Here is a 12,726-nt window from a genome sequence, read left to right as displayed (position 1 = left end):
TGTCCTGGGGCTCATCACGTGACCCAAGCCAGTCGGTTCCCCTCCCTGGGCTCAGCCTCTTCATTCCTGGTCGGGCACCTGGCCCGGTCTTCCTCTCGGGCCTCCTGGGAGTGTAGCATCTGTGCAGGCCCCGATCGGGGCTCCTCTGCACTTTGACTTTGTTTCTCTGTCTGCCATACCGCATTCTGTGGGCAGTGAGGGAGGCCCTGGACTTTGCATTCCCTGCTGCCTTGAGAGAGGCGGGCAGCTGCCGAGGAAGGGGCAATGGCAGGACTGCTCTGGACTCTGACTGATTTCTCCACCCTCTCCAGACTCATCTCTCTGAGGCCTGGGGCTCTGGCCATGCCCCCTAACCCTGGCTTCAGCACAGCCCCTGGGTCCCCAGTTCCGACAGGGAGGGGTCTAAGCTTCCCTGCTTGGCACTCAAGGCCCTTGGGATGCAGACCCCAGGCACCTCCCCTGCTCCCCTGAGCTCCACACGATCCCCGAGGAGCCGGTGCTGCCACCTCCCAGTCTTTGCCTGGAGTGCCCCTCCCCGACTCTCCTTCCTTCACTCCAGTCTGGCCCTATCCTTCAGGGTCTAGCCCAGGTGCCACAAGCGCCATGAGATCTTTCCAGACCAGCCTCCCCACCAGAGGAATCACATCCTCCTTTGAGCACACGCAGTGTGATTCCTTCCTTGTGCTGTGTTACTACAAACACGCATATGTCACGAGTACATCTGTAGTCACGTGAACAAAAGTATTCAAAGAATGAACTCCAACTGCAGTGCTCATGGGGAGGCAGGTCAATGTCTGCTTTGCCCTCAGGACCCCCATCAACTATCCCACAGGAGCCATTGTCCTCAGAACTTATGGCCAGGACAGACTTGTCCCCTGTGAACACGTGGTCCATTTCCTCCTTTCCAGTAACAAGTGCTCTGTGACCTTTCCTCTTTCCCTTTTTACCCTGGCTGCCAGGGTGGTCAGAATCAAATTTCATGTACTGTCAAGGCTGCTTTGTTATTCCTTGTGGGTAGCATATTGCCCCCTAACCCCCTTTCTGTCTGTGCTGTTTTCCTTACTCTCTCAAGAGACATCTTGGGGTGATGGGAAAACACACTTCGGTCGGCATCCAAGGTCTATTTTCATATCCCAGTTCGGCGGCGGCCTCAGGCAAGCCCATCAGTTTCCTGCAGGTGTGGATGAAATACCCACCCTAACCACACTAGAGTGTGAGCGTCACAATGGCAGAGACTCACAGTCATCCCTTCTCCTCACAATATTTCTCCCCTGCCCACCTCCAGAAAAGATGTGAGGTGGCTTCCAACCCAGAAACATGTGGTTAATGGAGACTAAATGGGAAGTCAGGCAATGACCGGAAGTCTGGCATTTACTGTGGGTCAGCTGTGCACTGAGCCTTCGGCCCCGGGACTGTCTGCACCCAGATGTCTTTTGAGTGACTGAGTAGTGACAGGCCATGCCATCCACCACACCCTGAAACCTCTCCCAAACTTTGTCTCCCTGTGGCCCCAGACATCGACGAGTGCTCCTTCGAGCGGACCTGCGACCACGTCTGCATCAACTCCCCGGGCAGCTTCCAGTGCCTGTGCCACCGCGGCTACACGCTCTATGGGACGACCCACTGCGGAGGTCTGCAGCTCGCCCGCCAGGGCCACGTCCCCCCAGAGGCACGCGCCGGCCACACGGCCACCTGCACTGTACCCCACACCCCGCCCCTGACCTTGACTCTGACGGGCCTGGGAGGGACTGGTGGGGGGAGGGGCTCAGCCAAGGGCCAGGCAGGAGGATGGGGGAAGGGGCAGCAAGTATCCCCTGGGTGCCAGGCCTCAGCAAGCCTGTGGGCACAGGCCTGTAAACAGCAGTTGCTGGGGAACCCCAGTCTGGCAGGGAGGACGGCTACACAGAGAATCCCTTAACCAGTTCATTCCAGTGGGAGGGGGTGACAACAGAGAAGGGCAGAGTGTGGGGAAGATGGGGGGATCCTAAAGGAGGACAGTTTGGGTCAAGATGAGGGGAAGCGTGCCAGAGGGTTCAGCGTGTGCAGAGGCACTGAGGCAGAGGGAGCACAGAGGGACCGAGATGCAGCCCGTGGGGCTACAGCCCCATGAAGGAAGGGGCACATGGTGACAGAAGGGACACAGGGCTCTGTGAGCCCCCAGGGGACTTGTGGTTTTATTCCCAGCACAATGAGAAACCATCCGAGGGTTTAAGCAGGGGTGTGACGTAGTCAAGGTCATGTAACGAGATCCCTCCGGCTGCCACGTTTAGGAGAGTGGAATCCAGGCCCCAGTGAGGACACGGCTCCAGACAGGGGAGTGAGAGCTGCTGGCTCTGGCAGAGGGGGAGGGATGTGGGAGAGGGAAGGTCTAGGTGTATGTAGGAGCCACGGGTGATGGGACATGGAGGTGTACAGGCCTGGGTGTGAAAGTGGAGAAGTCAAGAAAGGCCCCACGGTCTCCGGTCCCTCCCTTTCCTGGACCTGGGGTGGTAGCCACACCTCCTCAGCTGGGCAGCCGTGAAGGTCGGCCAGGCTCAGGCCTGGCAGTGCTGGGGGATGGGGGAGCTCCTGGGGGGAGCTGCAGATTCTTCTGGAGGGACTCCCAGAAACATGGGCACCAGCTCATCAGCTGCCCTGCGCCTGCTGCTTCCCTCAGGGGGATGTTTGACCCGAAGGAAGGCAGGGCCCTAAGGGTGACTTCCTGCGCCCTGGGAGAGGAAACAGGCTGGGAAGGGCCTGCCCGGGGTCCTGCAGTGAGATAAGGCCTCATGACCCGGGCCTGTGCTGGGCATTCCGTGCCCCACAAGACCTGACTGGAACTTTATTTTGTACCACTTCTCGGCCCTCCCGCAAGTCCGAGCACAGCGGCCCAGGTTCAGCAAACCGCCGAGGTTCCGGGGGAGGGGTGTGTGCTGGTGTCTGTGGGAGCCCTGTGTGTGCGCGAGCTCGTGTGTGGCCGCGTGTCTGCAGCCGGTGACAGTACCGGGCTGGGGTCAGGGTCGGGATGCAGGGCCCTCCCATCCTGGGTGGGCCCCGCCTGCCAGCCCCGCCCAGCCACCCTCCTGCCCTCACTCCTACCTGTGCTCCCAGATGTGGACGAGTGCAGCATGAACAATGGGAACTGTGACCAGGGCTGTGTCAACACCAAGGGCAGCTACACGTGTGTCTGCCCCCCCGGGAGGCGCCTCCACTGGAACCAGAAGGACTGTGTGGGTGAGTGCCCGGGGCGAGCTGACGCCGGGGTCCCATTGCTGGGACCCCTCGAAGACCCCCGAGAAGGGCGTGGGCCCTAGCCCCCCCTCGCCACCTGCTGCCTGGATGGGAGGGGCTGTGACTTCTCCAGGTGGGGCAAAAAGACCCCTGGGCCTTCCTTCGGGCTCGGGGCTACTGGACCCTCTGCTGCTAGAATATGGCTGGTGGGAATGGGGGCTTACAGAAGAAGAGGGGGTACAGTGGGAGAGCACACTGGTGTCAGCCAGAGCGTGGAGGTGGAGATCTGAGGTCAGTGTGTGCAGCCAGAGCTGTGGCGCAGGGGGAGCTGACAGCTCAGAGGGAGTGGAGTGTGGAGGCCTCAGCCCCCAGCTCTCCTTGTCCTACCAAGAAGGCTGGTAGGAGAGGCGGAGTGGTTACAAGGCACTACAGCCTGGACTGAGGAGTAGCTGGGTCTCTGCACACCTGCCTCCCGCCCAGGCCGCCGGCCCCACGGTGTCTGGCGAGGCAGGCCTCCTGGAGTGCGCAGGGCTCGTGCGCCCTCTGCTGGTGGCTCTGGGTACTGGGGCACCTCTAGGCTGAGTGCTGGACAGTCCCCCACATTCACTGATTCCATAAACACGTACTGACTACCCGCTATGTGCTGGGCCTGTACCGGGTGCTGGGGCTGTGTCCCCGAAGCAGTTCTCAAGTCCTTGCCCCGCCGTGCTCTAACCTCCCCAGGGCTGCCAGAGTAAGACTGTTAAATTTAAGTCAGAGTCTGTCCTCTTGGCTCAGCGCCCTCCAGTGACTCCTCTTCATGCAGAAGCAAAGCCAGAGTCCCTAGAATGGCCCAAAGGCTGCGGCACCCAGGCCTGACTGCCCTCCACCCTCCCCCTCACCACCCCCTGCCAGCCTCCCTGACCTTGCAGCTGTGGCACCCCCACCTCAACACAGCCGTGCTTGGGCTCCTCTGTTGGCCTGGAGGGCGCCTCCCTCTTCGCAGGGGTCTGCTCTGGGGGCCCTCCTGACCACACACCCAGAGCAGCAGCCGGCCCCCCTCTGCACCCCGACCCGCCACTCGGCCCTCGCGCTCTTTTCCTCCCGTTGCACTTGGCACCACCACACCTGTGCACTTCACAGAGCCCTGCTGGGCGTTGTCTGTCTGCCCTCACTGAACACACACTCCGCACACTTGAGCAGGTGTTTTCAGCCTGTCTTGTTTGCTGCTGAATCCCCAGAGCCCAGCAAGCGTAGATACTCAGTAAATGTTTGTTGAATGAAGAATGAAAGTATCGAAGAACGGATACCGTAACTTAATACCCAAAATCAAAAGGCTGAATGTGCTGCTTACTTGAGATTTGCTGTGCTGCTCAGGCAAAGTCTCATTGAGCAAAGCAAAGCCCTGTTCTTGTCTGGAGTTTTAGGGGAAGAGCGGGTTGGGGCCGTGTTGGGTAGAGGCAGGGTTGGTGATGTCAGCCTCAGGAGCGTGCCTTGGCAGGGTTCTGAGGGAGAACGGGCTGGCGCTCCCTTAGAAGCCTGATCACTGAGTGAGCCGGCCACCAGGTGGCTGACTTTCCAGGCCTGGGACTGGCACCCGCTGGTTGGCTTTCCGAGATGTGTCCTCTGATTATTAGGGTCGTGTGAGGTCGAGTATTTACTTGTGACTGGAGCTGTGAGATACAGGCTTTTATCTAGACACATGGGGACGTGGGTTTGGTTTTTTTTTTTTTTTTTTTTTGAATTCTCAGTCCCTCTTTCGGTTGTCCCTCCTCAGTCAGAGCTACAGGAGGGGCCACAGGACTTGTCCAGATCTTCACCACGGCCGTCAAACCAGCCTCCATGAAGAGCCATTGGTGGAGGTCTGCTGGTCAGGGCACTGTCAGTCAGGGTGAATTTATCTCATTTTTGTCCCTAAGCCATTTGCTGGGTCTGTGACTGCACAAAAGCAACAGATATTCTGGACAGCAGGCGTGGGATGATGAGACAGACAAGTATGGCTGAAGGTATTAGAAGGTACTAGAAGGCCCGCTAGAACCATGATTGAAGAGTCCCCAGGGCTGAGCCAGAAAACCGGTCCTATCGACTCCTCAAGCCCGCCCTCGGTGTTCAGGCTGCTTTCTTGTGGAGCCTCGGTGTAGATCGTCCCAACTCACCTCCGCCATGAATCCAGGTTCACAATGACATGCCGGCAGTGGCACAGACTCCCATGATTGACCAAAAGAAAATCCGAGGCCGTATCCATGTTTTCCATGACTCCTTGCACTAGGAAGTCAGACTGCTTCATCAGGCCCCTAAGCCGTGCTCTCGGCAGCATTATCTGTGTATCCCCGGAAATGATGACCACCGGGGCGGTCCAGTTCCTGTGGATGGGGCTGGTAGCCTCTGCCATCTGCTTCACCATTTGTCCCTTGGAATGTGTTCTATCTCCAGATGCTTTGCAAGGAGGCATTTGCTCACTGGGGGTACTGGGGAGTCATTCACTTGGAACGGTCTTACAGCCCCACGGAACAGTTAGCTGAGGTTATCACTAGTAAGGCCTCCATCTAGGTGAGTTACTACTTGTTTGGATAAATCAGAATTAAGTGGATGTGACAGGGAAACATGGCCAAAAGAATAAAGAACGAAGGTATGCAAAGGAGCGTATGGAGATCAGTGGTCGCAAACGTCCAGGAGAATTTATTCCAGTGGTCTTAGATACAGGCTCTCGACTCTGTGTAGTCATCTGCCTGCTTGGAGAATCCTGGATAACAGTCAGTTTCTGTGATCTCTCTGCTTTTAGAGGTTCTCTGAGGAACCTCAGTTTAAGATCTCTAAATGGTGACTTTATAGTAAGTTCTGAAAAATCCATTTTTATTTTTCAAAATAATTAGAGGTAATGAAGATGGTGACATTTCTGAATAATTTTATGAATAACTCTCCCAGTAAAATGTATCTGCATGTTACTAAATAAGTAAGTTGGAATATCCCAAATAAGAAACACAAAATCTAGTAACATTTCACTGCTGTGAATGCTGTTATTTTTTTCAACAAGAGACTGCTTCAGCTCACCCAGAAAGTAAACCTGCTATTACTAGTGCGTATTTATAACCCAAGACATCCATCCAGAGATGCTCAAAAGGTCTTAGGACTTGGCTCCAGTCCAGGTCCCATCTTTACACTTTATCCAGGATTCTGAAGGTCGCAGCCATGCCATTTCCTCTGTTACCCTGGAAAAGCTTCTCACCAACATTGTCTAATGTCACAGCCAGCTTGTCCCTTCGGGGATGGGTTGTCTTCAGAGAAAGGTGTTAGCAAAAGTTCAAGTGAGGTGTCTGGTGGTTCCACGGGGCTGTCCCGGCTTCACCAGATTTCATCCGTATGGGTCTGACAACCTGATTGTTCCTCCTGCTCCTTTACAGACTAGGAAGCCAAACGTGTGTGTGTGTGTGTGTGTGTGTGTGTGTATGAGTGTGTGAGATGGAACCTGTGAGCCTCTCGGTCCTGTAGGAAGTCCTTGCGTATTTCGCGTGATGACCTGGGAGACATTTGGGCTTGATTCCGGCCTGGATGATTCTTGCATGTCCAGCCTGATACTTTCTCTCTTCCTTTTGCTTTTTGTTTTTACTAACAGCTTTTTTGAGATGTAATTCACATACCACGGAGTTCACCCAGTTAGTGTGCAATTCAGTGAGTGTCAGTGTAGTCACAGAGCTGTGCAGCCACGGTGGGTTGTAGAGCCTTCTCACTCCTCCAAGAAGAAGCCCATCCCCACAGCAGCCCCTCCTCATTTCCCTCAAGCCCCCCAGCCCTAGGCCACCACAATCTACTTTTGTCTTTTATGAAGTCGCCACTCTGGGGATTTCATATAAGTGGAATACGCTCTGTGGCCTTCTGTGACTGGCTTATCTCATTTAGCGTAATTTCAAGGTTCAGCCATGTTGTAGCAGGTGTCAGTGCTTCATTCCTTTTCATTGCCGAGTTATATTCCACCATGCAGTTACACTGCACTTTGTTTATCCATCCATCAGTCAATGCACATTTTGCGTTGTTTCCAGCTTTGGGCTATTACGAATAATGCTGTTATGAGCATTCATGCACAAGCTTCTGTACGAACATATGTTTACAGTTTTCTGTGGTATATACCTAAGAGGGAAATTGCTGGGTTGTATGGTAACTCTGTGTTTAAGTTTTGAGGAACTGCCAGGCTATTTCCCAAAGTGGCTGCACCATTGTACATTTTACATTCCCTCCAGCAGTGTGTGAGGGTTCCAGTTTCTCCACATCCTCACCAGCACTTGTTATTATCTGCCTTTTTGATTGTGGCCATCTTAGTGGGTATGAAGTGATATGTCATTGTGGTTTGTATTTGTGTTTCCCTGATGGCTAGTGATGCTGAGTATTTTTTCATGTACTTGTCCACTTGTATATCTTCTTTAAAGAAATGCCTGTTCAGATCCTTTGCCCATTTCTAGTTGAATTAGTTGGCTTTATTATTACAGTGAAACAGTTCTTCATATGTTCTGCATACAAGTCCCTGATTAGATACACGATTTACAAAGATTTTCTCCCGTTCTGTGAGTTGCCTTTTTGCTTTCTTGATGGTGTCTTTTGAAGCACAAACGTTTTATGTTTTCGTGAAGTTCAGTTTACGTTTTTTTTCCCTTTGGTTGTTTGTGTTTTTTGTGTCACTTCTAAGAAACTGTCCATTGCCTAATCCAAATTCCCAAAGATTACACCTGTTTTCTTTCTAAGAGCTTTGTAGTTTTAGCTCTTACCTTTAGGTCTTTGATCCATGTTGGATTAATTTTATATGGTGTGAGATAGGAGTCCAAGTGTATTCTTTTGCATGTGGCTCACAGGTGTCACAGCATTATTTGTTGAAAAGACCTTCCTTTTTCCCCGTACAGTTATCTTGGCATCCTCTTGAAATCAGTTGGCTGTAAATGAATGGGTCTGTTTCTAGGCTTTCATTTCTGTCCCATTGATCTATTTGTTTGTCCTCAAGCCCGTTTTGATTACCGTAGCTTTATGGTAAGTTTTTATATTGTGAAGTGCAAGTCCTCCTGCTTTCACATTCAAGATTGATCTGGCTTCTTGAACTTCCCTTGAGTTTCCATATGAATTTTAAGATCTCTTCATGTTTAAGGTAAGTCCCAGCAACAGACAGTACTGAGTCCGGATTTGGCGCGGAGTCTCCAGAAGCTCTGTTCCGGCTGTGAGCACTTCTGAGCACAGGCACGCAGAGATGGGGGCTCTCCTGCGGGGAGGGGTAGGAGTGCTCGTTGGTAATCTGAGGAAGACAAAGGACCCAGACAGCATAATTAGTTCACCGACAAGCAGGAAAAGCGCTGGGAGTTTTCAGTTCACAGTAGGGATCATATGCATGGGTACCCTCAGATTTAAAGGTGCTGCAGCTGTTCCAGCCAAGGCTGTGGTGGCTCTGAGGCAGGGAGGACAAGCCTTGGTCACCAGTGCTTCCCGTGTTGTTGAGCTTGTCCCCTGAGAGCCTGGCCTAAGCTTTGCCCGTTGATACCAAAGAAGAAGGTTAATGGCCACCTGGGAAGACTAACCCGGGCTCTTCCTGGGCTCTGTTCCAGTCGTTCTGCTGCTGTTGTGGAAGCTTTGCCCCGGGGATTCTGGGTTTTGATCATATATAATAGAGGCATATTAAGGCTCCCATCAGCCAAGATTTGAGCTGACTCGTAGGAGAATTTTCGGAGACTTCCATAAACAACCTCTCAGGTGTATCTCAGCTGCAGTCCCGTTTGCACAGGAGATCCCTCCGCACTACGGGGTAGGGTCGGGCTTTGACCTGGGAAAGGGGAACGTCTTCTGATCATGACCCCAAAGGAGCAGTTACAGGCTGGAACTTGGGAAAGAACCGAGGAGTGTTACAAAGCCCCACTACTCAAGTGGTTTTAATAAACCAAAGCAAATCAGGTTTACGTCTCCTCAAGCCTGGAGTGACCCCACCGCTGACGGTGGGCTCCGAGTGTGACACTTCTGGAGGCAGCTGTCACTGGTCAGTCAGACATCCATAAAGTCGGTTCAGATGTTTGCCTGGACTATAGAATCGTCAGTCTTTTCCTAGGAGTCTGGGACATCTTTTAATCCTCAAAAGGTAAATAAACACACGAGAAACTCTGAAGAGCTCAGTTTTGGACATCTTCAGACACCCATGGGTGGGTCCGAGCGCTGCCCCAGAGAGGGGCTCCCAGTGACCCACTTAGGGGCTGGTCTCTGCCAAGAAGCCCTGTCCGTTATTTTCAGCCGTTCCTTTCCCCAGATGGGCACAGACACCTCCTCTGGAGGACCCAGCCCCGCCCTGGGCGTGGGGTATGAACCTGCTCACAGACGGCCTAGACTGGGGTTGGGGGAGGCGGGAACAGCTCTCTGGGCCCAGTGTCCCCACGTGTCCAAAGGATGTGGACCTGCCAACTCCCATCCCCCTCCTACCAAGACGGCCTAGACAGAGGATGGAGGTGCGGTGGGAGTTCCTGTTGGTCTGTGCTCAGGGGCCCTGCCAGCTCCGGAAGGCCTCCCTGGCCCCTCAAGCCCTCCCTCGTGTCTTCTTTCTCCTCAGAGACGGGCAAGTGCCTTTCTCGGGCCAAGGCCTCACCCCAGGCCCAGCTGTCCTGCAGCAAGGAGGGCAGTGTGGAGAGCTGCTCCCTGTCCTGCCTGGCCCACACCCTCTTCACGCCAGGTAACCCGGGGTGTCCCCGAGATGGGATGGTGGGGGGCGGGGGCTTCCTTCCCCGGGATCCCGCCCTGCTGCCTGCTGTTCTCCAGGAAGGGACCCCAGCCTAGGTATGAGGACCCCTGGCCCTGGCCCCTGAGTGATCCCGGGCAGCTATCAGGTTCTGTGTGGGCCTTGTGTCCTCAGAAGTACAGTGGACCCCCTCCTGCCCAGCTGTCTAGCCCATAGTCGTGTAGCAGAAATGAACTGACGTAAGGGTCAGTGCTGACCTTCCTCTTACTCAGTGACCCCTCCAAGGCCCCCGGGATCTATCTGGGGGTGCTAGAGGCGGGGGGCACCCAGGCCCATCTCACCACTGGCCTCTCTGCAGACTCGGACAACAGCTACAGCCTGAGCTGCGGGGTCCCGGGCCTCCAGGGCAAGACGCTGCAGAAACGCAACAGCACCAGCTCCAGCGGCGGGCCCAGCTGCTCAGGTAGCCCCTGGCCTGTCCGTGCCCCGCGCACACCTGCACGAGCCCTTGACTTTGCGTCCAGCACCGTGCCGGGGGCAGAGGGAAGAGCCTCCCGGCCTGGGGCCTGCCTCCTCAGGGTGCCGGGGAGCTAGGAGCAGGGCCAGGACCGAAGGGCAGGCAGACCGCAGGCTGAGTCCCAGCCCAGGGGCGGTGGACCGTGAAAGGGCCCTTCTGGCTCTGAGGCTCTGCGCTGTGGTTCTGGAGTGGTTTAGTGACCCTAAAGTGCCATGCGTCTGTGGACCTCAGATGCAGTTTCAGTGAAGTGAGTCACATCTGCTGTGGCCACGAGGCCCTGAAAGCTCCCAGGGTCGCGCTCTGACTGGGAGCGTATGTCCCGGGTCCCGGTCAGCACAGCCCACCGGCTCCCCTGCCAGCTCCCCCTCCAGCGTGTCCTGTGCAGGACGCCGGAGCCGGTGGGCATCCAGTCCACACAAGGGTACTTCTCAGCCTCTGCGACTGTAGGGTTCTCTAGGCCAAGGGTCTGTGATGTGCTCTTAAAAAGAATCAGTGGCTCTGAGGGTTTATATTCTTTCAAAACCCCTTCCCTTCCTTGTGTCCCTCTCTCTTCTGTCCTGCCCCTTTTCCTGAAAGCATGAAGCACATGAACTGGCTTTGATGGTGGAGGAGGTGGGAGGCTGGCCTGTCCTGCTCTGCAGAAGGCCTCTGGCTGGGTGGCCCCTGGCTTCAACTTGACCCCACCATCCACACTTCCACCTTTTTCAGGGAGAGAGTCAAGGCAGCAGAGGTCCCCACCCCCAGCTCCCAGTGGATTCGTCCCCCGGCAGCCCCCTCACACTCAGGCACTCCCTCCACAGCCCCCGGGCCCCGCCATCTCCCTGCCCACAGGAGAAGCCACCACCTGGGGGGATTTGGGCTCTCCCCAGGTGCCCCCGCCACCCTCATCAGGCAGAAGGCCCGCTTCAAGATCCGAGACGCCAAGTGCCACCTCCGGCCCCGAAGCCGAGAGCCAGCAAGGGAGGCCCTGAGGCAGCAGCTGCTGGGTGAGTGGGCCGTGCTGGTACCAACCCACTCGGGGGACGGCAGCGGGTCCCCATTCCCGGGCTCTGGGACCCCAGGGTCCAGCAGGACTGGGTTTTCAAAGGCGGAGCCTCTCTTCACCCTCCCTGCCGTGGAGCCCCGCCCGGTGCACTGTTGACAGTGGGGGTGTCCCTGGGGAAGAAAGCCAGCATGTGAGTAGAAAGCCTGTCCCCCAGCATCGCTGGGGCCCATCGTCCCTGCCTCCCCGGGGGTTCAACAAGCTCCTCCAGGCCTGGGCTTTCTGTGCAGCCTGGTTGTGGCCAAATGGAAGGGATCGAGGGCTTACGCAGAGGCTCCTTCTTGAGTGAGGGTGACCAAGAAGGGCGTTCCAGGCTGGGGGAACAGCACAGGGAAAGCCTGGGGAGAAGGATGCAGGAGGAAAGCACCCCAGCTGTTTCCATGAAGGTTCCTGGACACCTTAGGATTCCCCCTGAAATCTGAGAAACCTTGGCACTGAGCAGGCCTGACCTGGGCCAAGTGGCCCAGAGCTGGAGCTGCACAGCTTTGCTAAGGAAGATGCACGAGGTGCCTGGTACGCGGCGGTGTGGGGGACTCAGAAGGGCTGGGTGCGGGGCCTGGCTCAGCCTCTGGCCCCTCAGAAAACCCTGGCCTTCCTTAGCCTGTTTCCCCATCTGCACGTGGACTGTTCGGCAAGGTGGGACCCTTGCCAACGGCACTTTGTGTGCAGGGCAGGTAGGACCCTGCTCTCCACCCTGTGCCACCTTTGCCACAGCGGTCCCTTCCTTGTCCAGAAAACTGCCACGTGACCTTTGTGACCCTCAAGTGTGACTCCTCCAAGAAGAGGCGCCGTGGCCGAAAGTCCCCATCCAAGGAGGTGACCCACATCACAGCAGAGTTTGAGGTTGAGACAAAGATGGAAGAGGTCTCAGGTGGGTGAGGGGTCCCCTTCTGAGGTGCTGAGGGCCTCAGTGAGGACGGTGGACTGGGAGGGCTGGCAGGGGTCTACTAGGCTGAAGCTGGGCTCCCACCCAAGCCACAGCTACAGGAAGTAGAGGCCAGCCAGGCAGGCGGGGGAACCGGCAGGGGTCAGTGCCAGGGCCTTAAAGCAGCTGCTCAGCCCAGGGTGGAAGAGGAGGCCCGGGGCCATGAGAGGAGCAGGGCTTGGAGGCCTGCAGTGACAGCCGCAGGGCCTCTCCCCACCCCTCCACACCCTTGGTGGGGCCCGAAAGGGATAATCCCTGCAGCCTCCCCAGGATGGTTGCGCCAAAGACCTGTCTTTCCCAGGTTCCAGAAGGGGGCTTGTGGAATGCTGGCTTGTGCTTCATACCATCCCCCTCTGGGCTGT

General features: G+C 56.0%; 1 protein-coding gene across 3 annotated transcripts in view; it reads left to right on the top strand.

Moving 5' to 3' along the window:
• The window catches only part of SCUBE1 (signal peptide, CUB domain and EGF like domain containing 1), a 123,183-nt gene that overhangs the window by 96,835 nt on the left and 13,622 nt on the right, over positions 1 to 12,726 (top strand). For all 3 annotated transcript variants that reach the window (XM_032492383.1, XM_032492382.1, XM_032492381.1), the window contains 6 exons: positions 1,515 to 1,631; positions 3,091 to 3,213; positions 9,755 to 9,874; positions 10,239 to 10,343; positions 11,267 to 11,383; positions 12,173 to 12,310. In XM_032492383.1, the coding sequence (XP_032348274.1) occupies positions 1,515 to 1,631; positions 3,091 to 3,213; positions 9,755 to 9,874; positions 10,239 to 10,343; positions 11,267 to 11,383; positions 12,173 to 12,310 (720 nt within the window). The remainder of the gene's footprint in view (positions 1 to 1,514; positions 1,632 to 3,090; positions 3,214 to 9,754; positions 9,875 to 10,238; positions 10,344 to 11,266; positions 11,384 to 12,172; positions 12,311 to 12,726) is intronic.

This window comes from Camelus ferus, chromosome 12 (genome assembly GCF_009834535.1).
Source record: "Camelus ferus isolate YT-003-E chromosome 12, BCGSAC_Cfer_1.0, whole genome shotgun sequence".
Taxonomy (NCBI): Eukaryota; Metazoa; Chordata; class Mammalia; order Artiodactyla; family Camelidae; genus Camelus; species Camelus ferus.
Note: the sequence above shows the minus strand (reverse complement) of the source record. Positions and strands in the feature narration are given on the sequence as shown.